General features: G+C 37.5%; 1 protein-coding gene across 2 annotated transcripts in view; it reads right to left on the bottom strand.

Annotated features, from left to right (window-relative positions):
• LOC120532119 (serine/threonine-protein kinase pim-2-like) overlaps positions 1 to 19,631 on the bottom strand; it is a 34,046-nt gene extending 14,415 nt beyond the window's left edge. For both annotated transcript variants that reach the window (XM_039758011.1, XM_039758013.1), the window contains exons 1-3: positions 19,477 to 19,631; positions 3,368 to 3,468; positions 3,207 to 3,257 (exon numbers count right to left, since the gene is read on the bottom strand). In XM_039758011.1, coding sequence (XP_039613945.1) covers positions 3,207 to 3,257; positions 3,368 to 3,468; positions 19,477 to 19,531 — 207 coding nt within the window. In that variant the 5' untranslated portion in view covers positions 19,532 to 19,631. The remainder of the gene's footprint in view (positions 1 to 3,206; positions 3,258 to 3,367; positions 3,469 to 19,476) is intronic.
• Between the last annotated feature and the right edge of the window lie 526 nt (positions 19,632 to 20,157).

The raw sequence follows: 20,157 nt of genomic DNA, 5'->3' as shown, positions 1-20,157 counted from the left end.
AAGACTTATTATTGATTCTGAACGCAGCCACATCCTTGATTATTTAAAGGTGAACACATTAATGCAACCAAGGGTTTAGAATGTTTTTTTTTTTCATTTTTTCATTAAACAGTTTCTGATTTTTTTTTCACCTTCTTTGTATAGATTGCAATTTTTAAATAAAAGCGGAATACATTTGGAATCTTGGCTTCATTGTTTTATTACACAAAATCTGTGATTTTGACAAGGGTGTGTAGACTTGTCTTCGGACTTTTTTATTTTTTCCTACATGGAGCAATATTTACCTTAAACCATATCACCGTTTGAACATCTAGACAGAGAAATGTTTCTGAGAACCAGACTCTTGAGGGAAATCATTTTTATCAGCTCCGACTTTTGGGGTGTTAAGCATGTTTTTACACAATGTTTGACATTTGTTTTGTCACGTTTACAGGGCAGTGTGTAGATGACATCAGGATGTATCATTGACGTTACAAGAGCCACTATTAACTCCCATGACAAGTAACAGCATTTGGTCTGCAACTTTGTTTTGTTTAGACAATGGGGGGGATAAAGTGACTCCTTTAGAGATCCATGTTTTCTTTTTTCATAGAAGCCACCGTTCGATGGATTATCGCTAGCCATTGATGCATGTGTCTTATGACATCTGACATTGTGGCAGCCCCTGACATATATATGTATGAGGGACGCTCACATTACGAAAGTTTATGACAAAGACTTGAGTAAATAAAAAAACTATTTAGGAAGATCTTTTGATTTGTATTTCTTGTTGTATTTTTGGATGTTTTTGTTTTAGCAACAATCACACAAGAAACTTGTGCAACAAATCTGACTACTCTTTTGTTTTCTTTCTTAAACAAAGACATTGATCATATCTGCCATTCCAAAAATTAACATTAATTAAGATTAAGTGGACATACCTACAGTATATAACTCAAACATAATTTTCTCCTACTGTTTTAATTTTCTGTTTAATAGTGTACAAAATTGTCTAGATTAAATAACAGATCCTAAAAAATAGTTCAGGACTTTTTTTTTTGTTTGTTTTGATTAGTTTTTAGATGTTAGCTGTTTTATGCTGAGCAGTAGCTCTCCTGTTACCATCCAAATGGCTATCTCATACTCCATGGTGGCTGTCTTGTTCCTATCCAACTACACACTCCAAATTAAATTTCATCTATTCTGTTCCTCTTCATCTTCCTATCTCATGATAAATTGTAGCTTTCCTATTCCTCATTAGCTAGCCATCTCTAAATGAGTGCCAGCTATGCTGAAAACCTTCTGTATCTCAGTCTGGAATGGTTATGTTTTTCTGAGATGAGAAGCTAGACATGTTCTGTTCTTGATAGGTTGGTCATGTACCTCCAAGTGGCAACTGTGGTGGAGTCTCTGTGTAGCTAGCCATTCTGCTTACTTTTTACAAAGTTTTATCTTAGCTACCCATACCATTATAAAGTGTACACTTATGCTAAAAACTGAACAAATTTGTATTAATATATTATGTTATCAGGACAGAGCAGAAGAGTTAGTAGCATTCATCTATCCAATACCAAACCAAACTTGGGCCAAAGTACATAGATACAAGTATGTAATACAAGTAAAATTAATTATTCAACAGTTCAGCAAAATGCAAATGTTTATTTGAATTTATGGAACATCAAACATTATGTCTTAACTTCATCATACTAGGTGAATTGATACTTTAGCACATACTACATCGTTTACAGAACAATCATTTCCATTGGGTTAGCATGTTTCACATGAAGAAGTGGCATTTGGGGAGCAACACATCTTATACATGCATTATGTTCAATAATAAATAGCAAACACACCTGAAACCTTCTGATAACTTATCCTATAAAAACACAAATTGAGAAATTACATTTCTCAAGAAATTACGCGATAACTGTTTGGCTGTCTTCCTTCCCTACAAACGATCATAAAAACCACAATCACTAGTTCAATTGAACTGAGAATGTCTTTGCTAAAGCCAATCAAACAGTACAGTGCTGAATTTTGCTGATGCATAATGTATATTGCTGATGCTCACAAGATGCACAAGAAGGTCCAAGGTTCTTGATAAAACCGTAAAACATCAAACAAAATTGAATTAGTTATACATGAAAGGAATTTAAGATAATCAGGAACTTTTCAGTAGCTTATGTTTGACTTTTGGGTTACACATTGTGCTTTAACGTGCAGTCTTTCTTTCTGGGTTTGATATCTGCCTGTTTCTATGACTACCCTTTTGCTTTTGCCTCTTGTGCTTCTTTTCCCAGTCTGTTTTTTGTAATCCTTTCTAAAAGCCACTATTCTTTGCCTCTCATTCAAGACACCCAGCGCTCATCCCAGTAGCACTAGGTACAGGACAGGGATCAACTCTTAACAGGATGAAAACTCATTTCAAGGTACTTTCTAGCACACATCAAAACTCACTCAAACAGAACAAAATGTAGATTTTCCATATCTAATATTAATTTGTTTAGAATTTGTGCGACAGACTAGAGTACGTGGAGAAAATTCCATGCAGAAATGAGCAGGACATATAAATACAGACCCTGACCAAGCACAAGATTTAAACCCAGGACACTAGACCCATGAGACATACGCACCAATCTATGTGACACCTTGACACGGCTAGCTATAAACAGACTGTTATAATATGTTACTGTTTCCTTCTGAATAATTTGATAAGGTGAAACAAAAATGAAAATAAAAGTCATCATCGAATACATTCTAAGAATTTGGCAAAATTCTGGCAAGTTTTATTTGGAAAAAGTTATTCATACTGTACACATTGGTTCACTATTGCTACTTACTCCAGACTAATGGCAATTCACAATTGAATCAAAACTCAAAGTACAAACTCAAAATAGCACTAACATTTACTCATAAACTGAATTATCTGAGCCAGATGTCTGTAGAATTAGTCCACAACTCTTTCTATATCCTGTTGGTAATCATGTCACATGCAGATGTCACTGTACAAGCAGTGCCAAGTTGTCAGATCTATATTGACAGCCATTTCCTAATGAAATCGTACTCAATCTTTAAAACCTCAAGTTAAAAGCAAACCATACATTTACATTTGTTCTAAGGTCTATGTGTTAAAACAGCGCCACAGTAAAGTAATCACTAAATTACAGATTTTATACTGGTTAATTGTTTCTTTTTATACATGGGCGTGAAATTTTTTCAATACTAACCAGCTGGATCCATTTCTTAATTTCTCCTTTTCTGACCGATTTAATTGCTACCTAAAAGAGACAAAAGGTATGAATCAACACGGCACAATTAGACAGAATGAATGAACATTATTAGTCTCGTTTCTACCTCTTCACTCATGTTTACAGTATGTTTTACCTACCGGCAGACTATCTTTTCTTCGATACCCAGAATATACTTTGCCATATTTTCCTTGTCCAATAAGGGAATCCATTGTGTACGTTCGGAGAAGAGATTCATATTCTACAAAAAAATCAAAAGTACATCCTGTCAAGGAAATGAATACTAAAACAATATTCTAAAACCATACTGCAGATTTTTTTTTCTTTTTGCCATACTTAGTGCATGGTTACGTATGACATCTATTATATAAAAAAATCTTGGGACAAGACAAGACTTTTTCAGAGAGACACATACTCCCGTGAGACTAGACTTTGTGCCAAGAGATTTAACCATGCCGGGGCCGGAAATAAAGAGTAGATGACAAAGTAGAACATTGTAAAGAATTCAAAAATGTTGGCGCGATACACATGCAGAGCAGGTTAGAGATAATGGAAGTAGCAAAATTCGAAAGTCTCAAAAAAAAAAAATGATAGTAAAGATTGCAAACAAACGGAAATTATTACTTGGTGAAATAATGGAACAGCAAAAAGAGATTGAATATATTATTCGGATTTAAACCTTAAATCGGAGACTTGTAGATCGTCTAATTTGTGTTGCCATCAGGGAAAAGTAGTGTTTCTTCCCAATGAAGAGGCGTATCCACGAGAATTAAAAGATTTGTTGTTTGGTGAAAGTGAAATCCACATACGCTGTCACGCTTGAGTCACAGAGTTGCACAGGAGATTTTAGAGACAGAAATGTTATTCAAACACTTCAAATAAACATTAGTCTCTTTCAGGAGTAAATCGAGCTCCGTACTAGTCAGAGGGGACAGTTCTATCTCTCAATTAAAAGAATACAAAATCTTCTTCTTCATAGGGGTGCACCTTGGGAGCAGGACTCCCAACAGGAGCAGAGGATGTCTGAGCATGAAGAGAGACAAGCAGTGAAACAAAATGACATCTTCTGTACAGGGTTTTAAATGTTCGAAGCGCCACTCGAGATGCAGATCACGCGGCTCGGCAGCAGCAGCAAGCCAGCAGCTGATCGAGCAAAGAGGAGGTAAAAAAAAAACAAAAAAAATTGTTTCCCATTGTATCACCATTTAAGAGGGGGTTTTGGAGGAGCGACCGCATCTCCTTGCGGTGTATTCAGCCCCTCTCTTCACAACACGTCGGCTGTCGTGTAGCGCAGGCGAGCAAATCTAGCAGGGGGCAAAGCCTCCTAGTTTTCAATAAGAATTTCAGACATTGCTCAAAGATGATGTAGGTCCACATGAATTTATACTGTGTACTGCCATTTTTCACAGTACAAGTCATGCTTGTTATTGTTTTGCCACATACAACTTGGCAATATTTTTAACATTGAAAATATGGCTTGAAAACCCCAAAACTGAAACATGTGCTTTACTATGAAAAACATGCAACAGTTATGAGATAAAAACACTCCAGTTTAAAAACATATTAGATTGCTCCCATTCACCATGGGATCATATAAACAACACTTGAAAGGAAAACAAACACATTACATATGAGGAACCTTTTTATATTGGGTTCTCTGATCACACAGCTCTCCACACTAAGTAAGGGAGGACACTGAGATAATTATGAGACATATATGTATGAGATGTAATATTAACTGTATCCTTGATTATTTGTGTCTCATTTACTTTAAAGTGAGATATAAAATTAACACAATCAAAAAAGAAATGGGAAAAACTAATGTTTATAGGACTGCATTGAACATTTGTTGCTGTAAATAGTAACTGAATTGCCAGGACACAAGTGTGCTTTTAATCACAGATACATGTATCATAACTTATACAGGCAGGAACTTGTGCTTGTAGTCATCAACATGGCACTGTAGAGTATACAAGTACAGAGCCAATGAAATGCAGTTAACATCTAACCAGAAAGTGCAAATAGCAATATATTAATGTAATACAGTACAAATACTTGTTACACTGCAAAGACCTATCTATGGAAGTGACATTGTAATGTAGAGTTCAGCATATGTTAGAAACAAATCCTAAAAAAAAACAAGCATGCTATTTGCACAAATACTCTGTTGTGAAAACTCTTAACTTTACTTAAGTGATTAACAAATTTCTAATGTGAGTGCAGGTGCTTTATAATTATCCTCCACCAGTGAACTATTAAAATAACTTCCATGTCTTCAAAATAAACACTCCGTAGTCAAGTTATCATTATTGAGGTTGTAAATCTGAAGGACAGTTGTTAAAGTGATGATCAAAGAACATTCTCAAAAAGGTTTGGGATGACACAGCGACCCTGTATGTTATAAATGCAGTTTATTTTAGGCTTTTCAGCAAAATATTAATGCCTCTCCGTATGCAAATCGAAGATGAGACTGTACAAGATGGCGACACTTCTGACTAAGTGCTAGACAGGCAAGAAGAGGCGGGGCCAGGAGGACTTGCACCAGAAGTGACATCATCACTGGTTGATCTATCAATCATTTGGCCTGTAGAAGGAGGAAGAGAAGATGCATACACAGCTACCTTGTGGATTGGTGTTGAATTACTACCTCCAGAGCCTTTAAGCTGTCCCCAAGGTGCATGAGTGTGACAGCATAAAATAGTAAAGTACAAAACAATATTAAATGTTTTGATATCCAAGTGGGCAATAATGGGGCTACATCAAACCAGCCAGACAGTGTCTTGAAAAGCATATCCCATAAAATTCTCTGTGCAAACATGAAGAAGTCTTGTGAGTGAAGTCACAGAGCTGCCTACAGGCACTTTGAAGGAGCCAGAGTTCAGAAGTTGAGACTGGAACAAAGGCATATCAGTTAACCATATCAAGAGCTCTGCATAATACTGGCCTATATGGATGGGAGGCACAAAATAAGCCATGACTCATAAAGAAAGCATGTCTGGAGTTTGCCTAAAAGCATGAGAGTGACTCAGCTGTGATGTGGGAAAAGATTCTGTGGTCAGATGAGACCAACATAGAACGTCTCAGCTGAAGTCCAAAGTGAAATGTATAACGCAAATTTAACACTGTCCACACCTCAGATAACATCACACCTACAGTAAAGTACAGTGATGGAACACAATGCCATGGGGCTGCATTTCATCAGCAGGACATGGAATCTGGTTAAAACTGAAAGAAGAATGGATTGAGAAAATTACACATAGACAAAAATAAAAAATAAAAATCTGTTCTAGCCTGCTAAAGAATTAGAGTTTGGAAAGATGATCATCTTTCAGTAAGGTAACAACTCTAAACCATGTTGTTTTTTTAAGGTCAAAAAGACAGATATCCTGTGTTGACCAGGTCAAAATCTTCATCTTAATCTTGTAGAGGATCTGTGGCATTATTTGAATACTGTGGTACACATCCAACATTCCACTAACCTGAACAATTTAAGAGACATCTGCCTGGATGAATGGGCTAAAATCACTCCCAAACTCATACTCATGCTTTTTTATACAAAAGACACCCCAAAACACCTAAAGCTATTATTGCTGCTAAATATGCCTTTACAAAATATTCAGTTGTTTGGGATTGAAAATTATGCAGACATTATTGTATATCCATGCAAACAATGTCACATTAAAAATTAATTTCATAACTTTGAAATAAAAATATCACATAAAACAAAATTTAAGGATATGATTTGTTTTTTAGTAAAGCTTGAGAATTAGTCAGGGGTCTGAATACTTTTACGTACTTTTATTTATTCAATAATACTACTATCTACATATTTGGGATGAAGGAGAGAAGGAGACAGAATGTAACACCCACAGAGACAGCAAACGGACAGGGAATACAATTCTGCAGTTGTGAGGTGACAAAAATAAGGTCTGCATTGGTGTCCTAACATGCACTTTCATAGTGTGTGCATTTCAACTACAGGCAGTTTACATTTTATACAGTTAGGTCCATAAATATTTGGACAGATACAACTTTTTTCTAATTTTGGTTCTGTACATTACCACAACGAATTTTAAATGAAACAACTCACATGCAGTTGAAGTGCAGACTTTCAGCTTTAATTCAGTGTGTTGAACAAAGAGATTGCATAAAAATGTGAGGCAACTAAAGCATTTTTTTTAACACAATCCCTTTATTTCAGGGCCTCAAAAGTAATTGGACAAATTAAATAACTGGAAATAAAATGTTAATTTCTAACACTTGGTTGAAAACCCTTTGCTGGCAATGACAGCCTGAAGTCTTGAACTCATGGACATCACCAGATGCTGCGTTTCCTCCTTTTTAATGCTCTGCCAGGCCTTTACTGCAGTGGCTTCCAGTTGCTGTTTGTTTGTGGGCCTTTCTGTCCGAAGTTTAGTCTTCAACAAGTGAAATGCACGCTCAATTGGGTTAAGATCAGGTGACTGACTTGGCCATTCAAGAATTTTCCGCTTCTTTGCTTTAATAAACTCCTGGGTTGCTTTGGCTGTACGTTTTGGGTCATTGTCCATCTGTATCATAAAATGCCACCCAATCAATTTGACTGCATTTAGCTGGATTTGAGCAGACAGTATATCTCTGAACACCTCAGAATTCATTCGGCTGCTTCTGTCCTGTGTCACATTATCAATAAACACTAGTGTCTCAGTGCCACTGGCAGCCACGCACGCCCAAGCCATCACACTGCCTCAACCATGTTTTACAGATGATGTGGTATGCTTTGGATGATGAGCTGTTCCACGCCTTCTCCATACTTTTTTCTTGCCATCATTCTGGTAGAGGTTGATCTTGGTTTCATCTGTCCAAAAAATGTTTTTCCAGAACTGTGCTGGCTTTTTTAGATGTTTTTTAGCAAAGTCCAATCTAGCCTTTCTATTCTCGAGGCTTATGAGTGGCTTGCACCTTGCAGTGCACCCTCGGTATTTACTTTAATGCAGTCTTCTCTTTATGGTAGACTTGGTTATCGATACGCCGACCCCCTGGAGAGTGTTGTTCACTTGGTTGGCTGTTGTGAAGGGGTTTCTCTTCCCCATGGAAATGATTCTGCGATCATCCACCACTGTTGTCTTTCGTGGACATCCAGGTCTTTGATAGCAGATGCAAAGAAAAAGTGCCCAGGTCTGTGATTGATTGATTGATAGAGAGTTACGTATTATTGATCAAAAATGCTTTCATCCCACATGGATTGTTTAACTATATCACTTACAGTCAAGTCTAAACACAAGCATGCATTCTTTTCTAGCATAATATTGATTAAATTGTGCATCTTTGCTACTCCATAAACAGATTTTTCTCTTCAAAAATGCTATGGAAGAACTTTGTTAACCTTTTCCTCTGAAGGTTTCAGTCAACAGAGCAGAATTTATTATTAGTAATTTTGCAAAAGTCATTTTTTGTGTACAGTACCACAGATTACATGCTGTCATCCCTGGCTCAGTGTCTACCTGTCACGTACATGAGATCTTACTTAAATAGCCTGGTATTACAATTCCCATCCCCATCCCCCTCTTTATCATTCAGCTTTTGTTTGCTTGTGTGTCTAGTAAAGAGCCAGCTCTTTTGTTTCTACCGCTTCATATCAATATGCCAAACAAGTCATGTCTTCTGACACAGCTTTCTAACCAAACCTGTCTGCATGTATACTCAACAATGTAGACAATAACTTTGAGTTATTTTATCTCAGAAGATAACATAGAAACAATATTTTCACAAGCCCTTCAACAGAACCTTCTTTACAGGTGTGTCTGTCGGAATCAAATCTGTTCACATTTAACATTCTTGAGCTTTTTATTGTAAAAAAGCAGACCTGATAATCTCCTAAGGGTTGTAGCAGACAACCAGGGACCTTGCCCCACTAGGATGCCTGGAGAAGGGAAGGACCAGGAGAGAGGCAATATCTTCCCTGGGGTGCAAGATGGCAGCCCCCCTGGATTACATCAGGGCCACGGATTTGGAGCTTGGAAGCTCAGCCCTGTTGGGGTCTGTAGCCACCGCCAGGGGGGACCTGGACTATCCCAGAGCCCTGGACGGCAGCACTTCCTAGTGTGGCGGAAGAGGAACCAGCCACACCTGGAGTGCTTCCGGGTGTCCATGCAGCACTTCCGCAACACCAGGAAGTGGTGCAAGAAGATCATCAGGGAGCACCTGTAGCACATCTAGGTGTGCCATGAAAGGGTCCACCTCACTCCATTTGGGGAGCTGGAGTCGGGAGGCAGAGGACAGAGCTTGCGGGAGAGGAGAAAGAAGAGAGGAGCAATTATTGTGAGTTGTTTATAGTGCATTGTGCTGTGTGCACTGAAGAATTAATAAACATATGTGTTTTGGGACATTGTGAGTCGATATCTGTCTGTGTCGAGGCTGATCTTTCCACAGGGTGTATAAGTATATATTTATGTCTTTTAAACTATTCACCACAAATTGCCTTATAATGATATTCTAATTAATTAATTAATTACATTCATAAAATGCTTTTCTCACCACCAAAACTGCTTTACATAGAGAGTGGGGAGCCATTTCAATCACCAGTAATGTGTAGCACTCACCAGGATGATATGTGGCATCCACTTTGTACCAGTACACTCTATACACATTACGTGGTTAAGGGGTGAGAGAGACATAGTTGGCCAGTAAGGGACAGGGGATGATTGGGGGGAAAGAAAACCTGCTCTTTTTGAAGGATGCCCAGGGCCCTTTAAACCGCAGAGAGTAAAGACATCAGTTTTACATCTCATTTGAAGGATGACATCATTTTTACAGAACAGTGTTCCCATCAATGTATTAGAGCACTGGGATCTACGCACAGACCTCAGGGTATACTCTCCCAAAGGCCTCACCAACACCTCTTTCAGCAGCAACCCAAATTATTCCTAGATGGACTCCCATCCAAGTACCGGCTGGGCCAAAACATGCTTAGCTTCACGTGCATTACTTGTTTTGAAGTGCATGTGATATGGTTACTGGCATAAAGTAATGATTAGGAGATCTGTGCTCTACTGAGCACTTCCTTTCTCCTTGAATGAAAAATTCTTTATATCCTGTGCATAAATTTACAAGTACACACAGATGTAACATTTTAGACCTATGTGAAACTGTGTTTGGATTGGTGTAAGTGAGTTTCCAGGACTCTTTCCTTCCTTGCAAACAGTGCTACTAGGACAGGTGGTGGTATCAAAACAACACTGAACTAAATTTGGCGATTTTGAGAATTTTACTATAAATTACTTTAAATTTTATACAGCTATCAACAGTATTCTGTAAACCTTACAATGACCGATTTGAAAGGGACAATCTGGAAACAATTTGGAGTGACACTGTTGGGAGGGGGCAAAAAATAATAGGCTACATAACCAATAATAATCAAATAATAATAATTCTCTGTCACTGCATTTGACACACACTTATCTGTGTATGGCTGTAACTGCATTGACTGAACATCACATTCTGACTCTAACAATACCTTTTGGAGCTGGCAATTTTTTTTTTGCTCCTAATTTCGCCTTATACAATTTCTTGTATTAGGAATTTGTTAGTTTTCGCATACCCTGTGGGGTCAGAGCGCAGGGTCAGCCATTGTACAGTGCCCCTGGAGCAATTACAGGTTAAGGGTCTTGCTCAAGGGCCCAGCAGAGTAGGATCTCTTTTGGCAGTGACTCTCTATAGAAATGACAGCTATAAAGTCCACCCTTTATTTTCACAATAATTGTTAATAAGGTGTAAAAGGCAGTTTAAATACCCCCCAATAATTCTATTAATAATAATAAAGGATAAAATGTATTATGCAACAAAACTGAGTGAGATCAAATTTAACAGGATATACATCAAGTTATATAGCCCAATATATCACAGGCTACTTGAGCATAGAGATTCTGAGTGGGAGTAAGAACACCACAAATTTCAGCACTAAATGAAACAGTTGCTGTTTCTTTTAATGAAACTAGTTTTTGTTTGTTCTGCCTCCAAATGCTAATTCCAACAAGTACACCTCATTTACTGGAAATCACAGCACTCAGCACGCTGCAGACTGTGTGCATTTTAGATAAATCAACACCATGTTTTATTGAGCTGTTAGTTACCACACATCTCTCATGACGAAACTAGCTAGCCAGTAGCAGTGCATTAGCTGGTTATATATCCAGTAGCTGGTTTTTGTGGAATTCATTGATATTTACACTCAAGAGTGCTACAGAAAGGTAGTAATTATATACTGTACGTAAACACCTAATGCATACATATTCAGAAATCATTACATGCTAAAGAAATTTTTAAAGATGGAAGATAGCAAGTGTTACATCTCACCATTGAAGTATATATAATATTTTAATGATTTTCAAGAAGGTTTTGATAAGGATTATATTGATAGGATGATGATGATTATATTGATAAGGTACTGTATACATCTTACAAACCAAAGAGTTTCCTATCATATATATATATATATATATATATATGTTTACGCATGAAGTGTGTGTGTGTTTGTCTGGCCCAGAAGTGAGAGGTGGAGTCGGGGTAAGGGCTCCACCTCTGAGCAAAAAGAAAACCAAATGTCTGCACATGGAAATGTGTGTGTCTGTCTGTCCGGCCCGGAAATGCGAGGCTACTACAGCATGAAGCTCAGACAGTCAGCAAGGCGGCCCCAAGTTAACGAGTCGGAAGAAGAAAGCGACTCTGTTGCCAAAGTAAAACTGCTGAGAAAAGAGATAAACTCTTATGCAAGCGAGACGAGCACATCAGCAAAACGGTATCCGTTTTACTTTTCCTCCCGCCACTAATACACAAGCGAGGCGAGCACGTCGGCAAAATGAAACCTAGGAGAGAGATGCCCAGAGTAGTTCCTTTCAATTACCTGACATCTCTATATTTCATTTTTTTTTTCTGACAATTTCAATAGTTTCTAGGACCCCAGGCTTTTTACAGCATGGGTTTATACAGCTAGTTGCAAATAATGGCAGACTATGTTACCAAGTGTCAAAATCTAATCTAATCTAATCTAACAAACCAGTAAATTAGGTACATTTTAATGCATTGAAATATTATTAAATATTAAATTAAATATATTAAATAATTTTGATTGTCCACAGTAAATCGGAAATATTTTATTACATTTTAAATAAAGTAATTTTAGTACCTGGATCAAACTTAAGTTTCGTCAGTTTCCAACTGGCTGCCACTGCTGCAAAAAACTGGGAAAATTCGTAACACAAACCCTTCACAAAAACATTACATTGTTCTCTTAACACAGCAAAAAATGAAGGAAAGGGTGCTTCAGAGAGACATAGGAAATATTGTGCATTTCCTGAAAAAAAAAAAAAAGGTTTTACTTCAGGAAAATGACAAAATCATCTATTGACAGATCTGTAAGATTTAAATGGGACTTAAAATAATATATGCATTTTAACAGGAGGTGGCGTGCCTGGAGTGATCTTACAGAACCAGCATGAAGCCAAGGAGGCTAAAATATACAACTATAGATGTACTTATTAAATAGGTAAAAGTAAAAACAACAAATACCGCAATATCTTTTGTGGCTTAACTGTCTGAGTCATGAACCCTGTCTGTGAGGTGTGGTGGTCAACCTACTTTTCAACCTCTCCAGTATCAAATTACAGATTCTTGTCTCACTTGATCTAGGTTTCACTTTCTCTCACTAGTGAGTCATTCCTTACCCGTTTCCTCCACTAGACATAAACATTATGCATATAATGATACCACAAATGGTGAGTGAGACCAGCATGAGTGCCCTGTAGGCACAGGATAAGGCTCATGTATTTACTACAAAACATTCATGACCTGGGAATATCTGACCACCACCACTGAATCAAATCTCGTGGTGTGGCTTTATCCCAGACATACTGTACAGTATGACAGGCTATATAAATTAGCTGTATTATAGTAGCTAATTGTATTACATGTAGCCTTTCACTCTGCTAGTATGGAACAAGAACAAAACTAAGACCTTTGTTTCCTGGAAGGTGAGAACTGCTGACAGCTAACACACACGTTTCCAGTTTCAGCGTTTATTGTACACTTCTAGCAATACTTGACAAGGGTAAACCCCTATTGAATAATGGTACCTTTTGCATTCAACCTCAAGTCTTTACTTTTCTTTTTTTTCAAAATATTTTACCTTGTCCATCTCTCACCTATGTAAAGCTTATTTGTATCCTCCACACAGTATTTCTTCTTAGGCACTTGGTCAATGTCATTGCTGCACTTAGGCTCTCCTTTGCGCTTTACACCTACTAGCCATTTCCCTGGAACTACATAAAAAAAGCGATTTCAGGATTTTCTTATTTTTTCACATGTTTTACATTCAAAGTACTTTTGTTTAGCCTGTAAATTCCATGTAACAGTAATGTCCCTTTGAACCTATAATTACTAAAGGGCCAGTTAGTTTATGCCTAACACTCTAAATTAGGTATTGGCTCCCTGCAACCTAAAACCAAAGTATGCACAAAAAACAGATTGCTGATGGAAAAATCAGAGTGCTTAAACAGATCTTGAAAATGAAGTATAATGCTTTTGGCATTAACAGATGTTCTGTTCACAATGCTGATGTGCTATTCCATCTGCTCCTGAAGTTGGCACAAATCTACTTGTGAACAGGTGGGTTAGTAACAGTATAGTGTAACAAAAACGGTACTTGTCAGGAATTAAAATGGATGTTCATTTCCTTTATATTATTCTTGTTTTTCTTTGTGTTGACTAGTACAGTTTGAATCCTACCTGGCAGGGAGAAAATTCTTTGTTAGTTGTGGTAATCACAACTCAAAGACACATGATATCCTATATGGTTTTCCAGAAGACTCTATCCTGGTTCCGCTGCTCTTCTCAATCTACATGCTTCCTTTAGGTCAGATTATCTCAGGGCACAATGTGAGTTACCACAGCTATGCTGATGACACACAGCTGTACTTATCAATAGCACCTGATGACACCGACTCTCTCGATTCACTAACACAATGTCTTATTTGCATTTCTGAATAGATGAATAGTAATTTTCTCAGGCTAAATAAAGAGAAAACTGAAATTTTAGTGATTGGCAATAATGGGTTCAATGAGGTTATCAGAAATCAACTTGATGCATTAGGATTAAAAGTCAAGACGGAAGTAAAAAATATTCATCAGACCACTAGGACAGCATTTTTTCACTTAAGAAACATAGCAAAAGTTAGACCTCTTGTATCATTGAAAGATGCTGAGAAATTAATTCACGCTTTTGTTTTCAGTCAACGAGATTACTGTAACGCACTCCTCTCAGGACTACCCAAAATAAGGCATAAATCATTTGCAACAAGTGCAGAATGCAGTGGCTAGAATCCTAACTAGGAAAAGAAAATCCAAACACATTTCTCCAGTTTTGATGTCACTACACTGGTTATCTGTGTCTTTCAGAATTGACTCTAAAATTCTGCTTATGGTTTATAAAGCCTTAAATAATCTCGCTCCATCTTATATATTGGAATGTCTGATACCCTATATTCCAAATCGTAACCTCAGATCCTCAAATGAGTATCTCCTTAGAATTCCAAGAGCAAAACGTAAAAGTGGTGAGGCGGCCTTCTGCTGTTATGCACCTAAAATCTAGAATTGCCTGCCAATAGGAATTCGCCAGGCTAATACAGTGGAGCACTTTAAAAAACTGCTGAAAATACATTACTTTAACATGGCCTTCTCATAACTTCACTTTAATTTAATCCTGAAACTCTGTGTATTAGATAGATAGACAGATAGATACTTTATTAATCCCAAGGGGAAATTCACATAATCCAGCAGCAGTATACTGATACAAAGAAACAATATTAAATTAAATAGTAATAAAAATGAAAAAAATGAAAATAAAATTATGTTAGCATTTACTCCCCCGGGTGGAATTGAAGAGTCGCATAGTGTGGGGGAGGAACGATCTCCTCAGTCTGTCAGTGGAGCAGGACGGTGACAAAAGTCTGTCACTGAAGCTACTCCTCTGTCTGGAGATGACACTGCTAAGTGGATGCAGTGGATTATTCATGATTGACAGGAGTTTGCTTATTCAATTCATTATAACACCTATTCATGGTGGCTCTAATATCTGTACTAACCTCTGCTCTCTCTTCTGTTTCTTTTTCCGGTTTCAATGCATCATGATGTTCCTACATTGATGGATTAAAAGCCAGAAGTCTACATGACCATCATCATCAAGTCCTTCCATGAGAACCCTAAATCCAAAGAGGACTGTTTCATTTATGTGAGGTAGAATGCCCAGAGGGGACTGGGCGGTCTCATGGTCTGGAATCCCTGCAGATTTTATTTTTTTTTTCTCCAGCTTTTTGTTTTTTCTGTCCTCCCTCGCCATCTGTCCTTACTCTTATTTTATGTTAATTACTGTTGACTTATTTTTCTTACTGTGTCTTTTATTTTTCTATTCTTCACTATGTAAAACACTTTGAGCTACATTTTTTGTATGAAAATGTGATATATAAATAAATGTTGTTGTTACAGTTAGAAGATTAAGTGTACATATTTGGAAATGGCACACATTGTGGTGGGGCATGGTGTGTGGTTCTTGGAGATCAACTTATATGAGGGCAGGCTGTATTGGAGATCATCCTATATGAGGGCAGGCTCTAAAATCTTTAGAAAAAGAAAATCAGTTTAAGAAATTGAAGAAATAGTTTAGATGTTTTGATTGTCCAGTGACAATGAAAAACCACTGAATTTTCCCCTGTGTCTTGGTATTAGAATAAGATCATGGTTAATCGTGCATGCTGCACAAACTAAATGAGGCTGGTATCAAGAAGGGCATTGGATCTTAAACATTTCTCCTCTGATATCCTCTTTGACGAGAGATACAAATAATGGGCAAGGTACAGCCTGTACTAAACCACTGTTTTCAACACTTGCCAAAATCAACAGGAAGTTGTAAAATCTGAACAAACCACAGCAGGGTGAATCCAATTTATGACAGTCATACAGTATACCTGATGTTCTGTGGTAAGGATGATTTGGTGGTGTACCAAGGCTGAGAGTAACAGAGAGAGAGAAAGCCAGCTGCTGCCAACCAGGCACTCTAACACAGGACCGATTGACTACTATAACCATGGGTGTTCTCTTTTAGTTTCATTAACTAAAACAACTGTTCTATAATTCAAAGGCTCCAAGTTCAAGTCCTACATCTGCAAATAAAGGATGAGCAGGAATGGATAGAGATTTTATGGGTCACCATAGCAAGATGTTGAGGATGAGTGGATTCTGAAGTTTGGTGATGCAATGAAAATGGTTGGGTGCTACACCGTGCTTCAGATACAGAAAAAGAAGGTGAATGAAGGATTCCTGAAAACTGGAAACAAAGCTTCTTTATTACATTCTACAAAAGAAAAGGTAATCCATTGGAGTGTACAGCCAATGGGGTGAGCAAGCTTCTGGAGAAGGTAATGAAAGGGGTTGAAAGAGTTCTGGGGAAAAGATCAGGAGAAAGTTTGTGAATGGCAGTTTGGTTTAGTGCCTTGGAAAGGATCAATGATTCCGATTTTCATTGTCAGCTAAATACTGAAAAAATGTCAGGAGACAAGAAAGAAGCTGTATTATGCATTTATAGATCTGGTGAAGGCATTTGACAGGGTGCTGCTAAGATGTTGGCAATGACAAAGCTAAGAACAGACAAACAGTGCCTCTGATGATGTCATTTATGAGGAATCATGAAAGGTGGTCAGAACTGCCAAAGGAGCTAATGAAACTTCTGCAGTTAAATGGAGATCTGTTCTAAGTCTGTTGATTTTTGTGAAAGTGACGGAGGTGGTGACAAGAGAAGTGTCTGAAGGATTGCTGTGGGAGCTGTTGAACACCAATGTTCTTACAATGATAACAACAAGCAAAGCAGGCCTGAAGTTTAGATATCAGCAATGTAGTTATTCTGGTTAAAGAAGGAAAGTTCTACTTGGGTTAACATGTTGAGTGCAGATGTCTGTGAAATTTGCATGGCAGATAATCCAAGAGGTGTCCACTACATAGCATTCTGTTACGGAAAAAAAGTTTATGAAAAATATGTGAGAAGTACTCTGAGATTAAGATGTGACATACGAAGATAACCATAAAGAAAATTGGAAAAGAATGAAATGAGTAAGATCAGGTAGACAAATAGAATAAAAGGAACACTTAACTGAAAGATTTGGTGCAGCGGTGCCTAACTAAGCTAGCTAGCTAGATAGATAGATAGATAACCAAGGATGAAATTAAAATTCTAGAAGCTCAAGAGAGAGAGCGACAGTGAGAGAGAGAGGTGCTAAGGAGAAACAGACTAAGGCATAGACAAGTAAATAAACAATAGCAACATGAAATGTGAGTATATATATTTAAATGTGTCACAAGATTTTTTTATTGCTTATTACTTTTTCGATATTAATTTTTTCTTCACTTCTTCATTTTAGTGGCAGGCATGCAACATGAAGAAAGCCCTAAAATAAAAACTGTCACTTTTACTCATCAAAGTTGTTTTTTTGAATGGTGAATCATCCACAGAGTAGACATATGCACTTTCCTTGACTTGGGAATTCTGTGGCTCATGCATATGCTCCAAGTTGTGACTTGCATATGCTCCAAGTTTGTCACTCTGCATGTCGGACATGACTGCAAGAAAAAATGGCCCAGAATTACTGTGCAAAGCAGCTGATTTAGTTCAAGAAGCTCTGAATCGGCACTTGAAAGCTGAAAGTGTACTGTATGTCCACACTAAAAATTCACCTATCAAAAAACAGTACTTGCTAAACCCTCTGCTCTCAACTCTGACAAATGAAAATGACAGTTTCAATTACAGGGCTTTTTTTCATCTTGCATGCCTGTCACTGAAATGAATAAACAAAGAAAAAATGAAATAAATAAGTATGCAATAAAAATATATTTTATGACAAAATTATTTATACTCAAATTTAGTGTTGGTATTATTTTTGTCATTGATATTATTTTTGTCACAGTTCACAACACTTATTTATTTACTTAATTTTGTCTAAAATATTCCTTCATACAGTTGAACCTAAATAATATACACTATATCAACTGTGCCAAAATGGCTGAATTGCAGATGGAAAAAGCAACTATGAATAAAATGTAAAATCCAGTTATCAATTTGTGTAGAACACGTAATAACCCAAAAGCACATAAATGAAAAATAATTTTGTCCCTAAAAGCAAAATGGTATAATTTGTGGAAATTATTATTAGACACTTTAGTTGATTGTTGCTATTCACTCACAGGTTTACTGTGTCTGTGCTGCTTATCTCTTAATACATCAGTTTACTTTAAAATCCTTAAGACGAGCAAATCTACCAACAGATGATTTACAAGTTTTTGGTGCATTATCTTGCGTATTCCAGACGCAGTCGAAATATTACGTTTTACTAGGCAAAAAGTTTATGAAAAAGCGCACTATAAAAATAACTTAAATCGGGGGCTCGACGAAGAAGATGAAGAAACCAACTGCAGACCTCCGCAGGAGTTACTTCGAGTTCGCATGTTTATGACATTTCGTCTAAGTGGACTTGCGCGATTGGAGTGGCTCGTCAAAGAAGTGGCGCTCGTTTTGGCAGAGGACTTTTAGGCCCAGGGAATCATTTGCTACAAGGACCTTCCAGTATGGAGAGTTTGAATCCCGTGTTTTTGCGTGCAGTTCGCTTGTTATACTCCTGCTTATTTCGGTAGGTAATTTTGTGACTGTACTTGTTGTGAGTGTGTTAATGGCTCATTGGTTCTTGATATTAGGTAATATTAAGTTGAACTTTTTAATACTCCACGATTCCGAACTGAATTATGCGTATTGAAATATATCATGTTTAACTGAATTAAGAAATATAGTTCGTTGAGCTATTCGTGATCGCATTTCACAATCGAATATCGAAAACACTGCTAGTAACGTTCCTGCTCCTTATTAAGCATGACGGGGTTAAACTGAGCTTCCACGTCTTGGCATGATATGCTTATTATATCTGTCAAGTGAATAAATAACGAGGTGCTTGTTCGTGTTGAAGTTGGGCTTCTATTATTTTTGCGGCCTAAAACGTTTGAGAACAGTGTTAGTTAAATTGGTTATTTTTATACAAAGATCTCGCATGTTCGGGACGCGTGCTTAACCCATTTGTTAATATGGGTGTTAGGAAAGCAGCTTTTTGAATATAATCATAGCTTGCGTTGGGCGGCGAAGCTTCGTGTACGGACTAGCCGTAGGTTTACAAACACTTTGTACCTTTCGACGAGTTCGGCACATGAGAGGGGTCTGCTCCACTTGATCGTATCTCCATTTCCCACCCGTCGTCTTCTCGCCCCTCAGCAGCATGTGTACAGTACCTCGATGGTTCTGCGCATCCCGTCTCTTGAACGTGTTATTTCGAATGAAGGGCGTTGCCAGGTGACAGGAAAAGAACATGGTGACTTTCAACCCAACGGCATTAGAATTATAAAGATGGAAAGAATGGTTGATGTCAGTAATCGAACTTAAACATATACGCAGTTGCTACAGATTCGCATTTGTAGACTGTATGCGACAAAAAAGTATATGTGTACAGTGACCTATTTGAAATGAATTTCTGCTTAAATGATGCTGGCTTGGCGTCCTCTATTTCCCTGAGCTCCACCCCTTACTTTGCCCTTGTGATCTTTAATGACAACTTTGAATGTAAGTTAGGAAATGTGCCTAAATATGCCAAACACGGTTTTGTAGACACATTCTTTCAAAAACAAACGATTTGAAACATACTGGCAAAGATTAAAGAAAATGATGCATACAGTTGATGCCTTGTTCTTCAAGGCGACCTTTAGTGGAATCCCTGGACAGGTGCAGTGGGTATTGAAAAGACCCACCTCACCCCAAATATTCACATTTTGTTGCTTTGCAGCCTGAAAGGAAGACACACACACACATATTTTC

The sequence above is a fragment of the Polypterus senegalus genome, chromosome 7, assembly GCF_016835505.1.
Source record: "Polypterus senegalus isolate Bchr_013 chromosome 7, ASM1683550v1, whole genome shotgun sequence".
NCBI lineage: Eukaryota > Metazoa > Chordata > Cladistia > Polypteriformes > Polypteridae > Polypterus > Polypterus senegalus.
The sequence above is the reverse complement of the archived record's forward strand: the minus strand, read 5'-3'. Positions and strand labels throughout refer to the sequence as shown.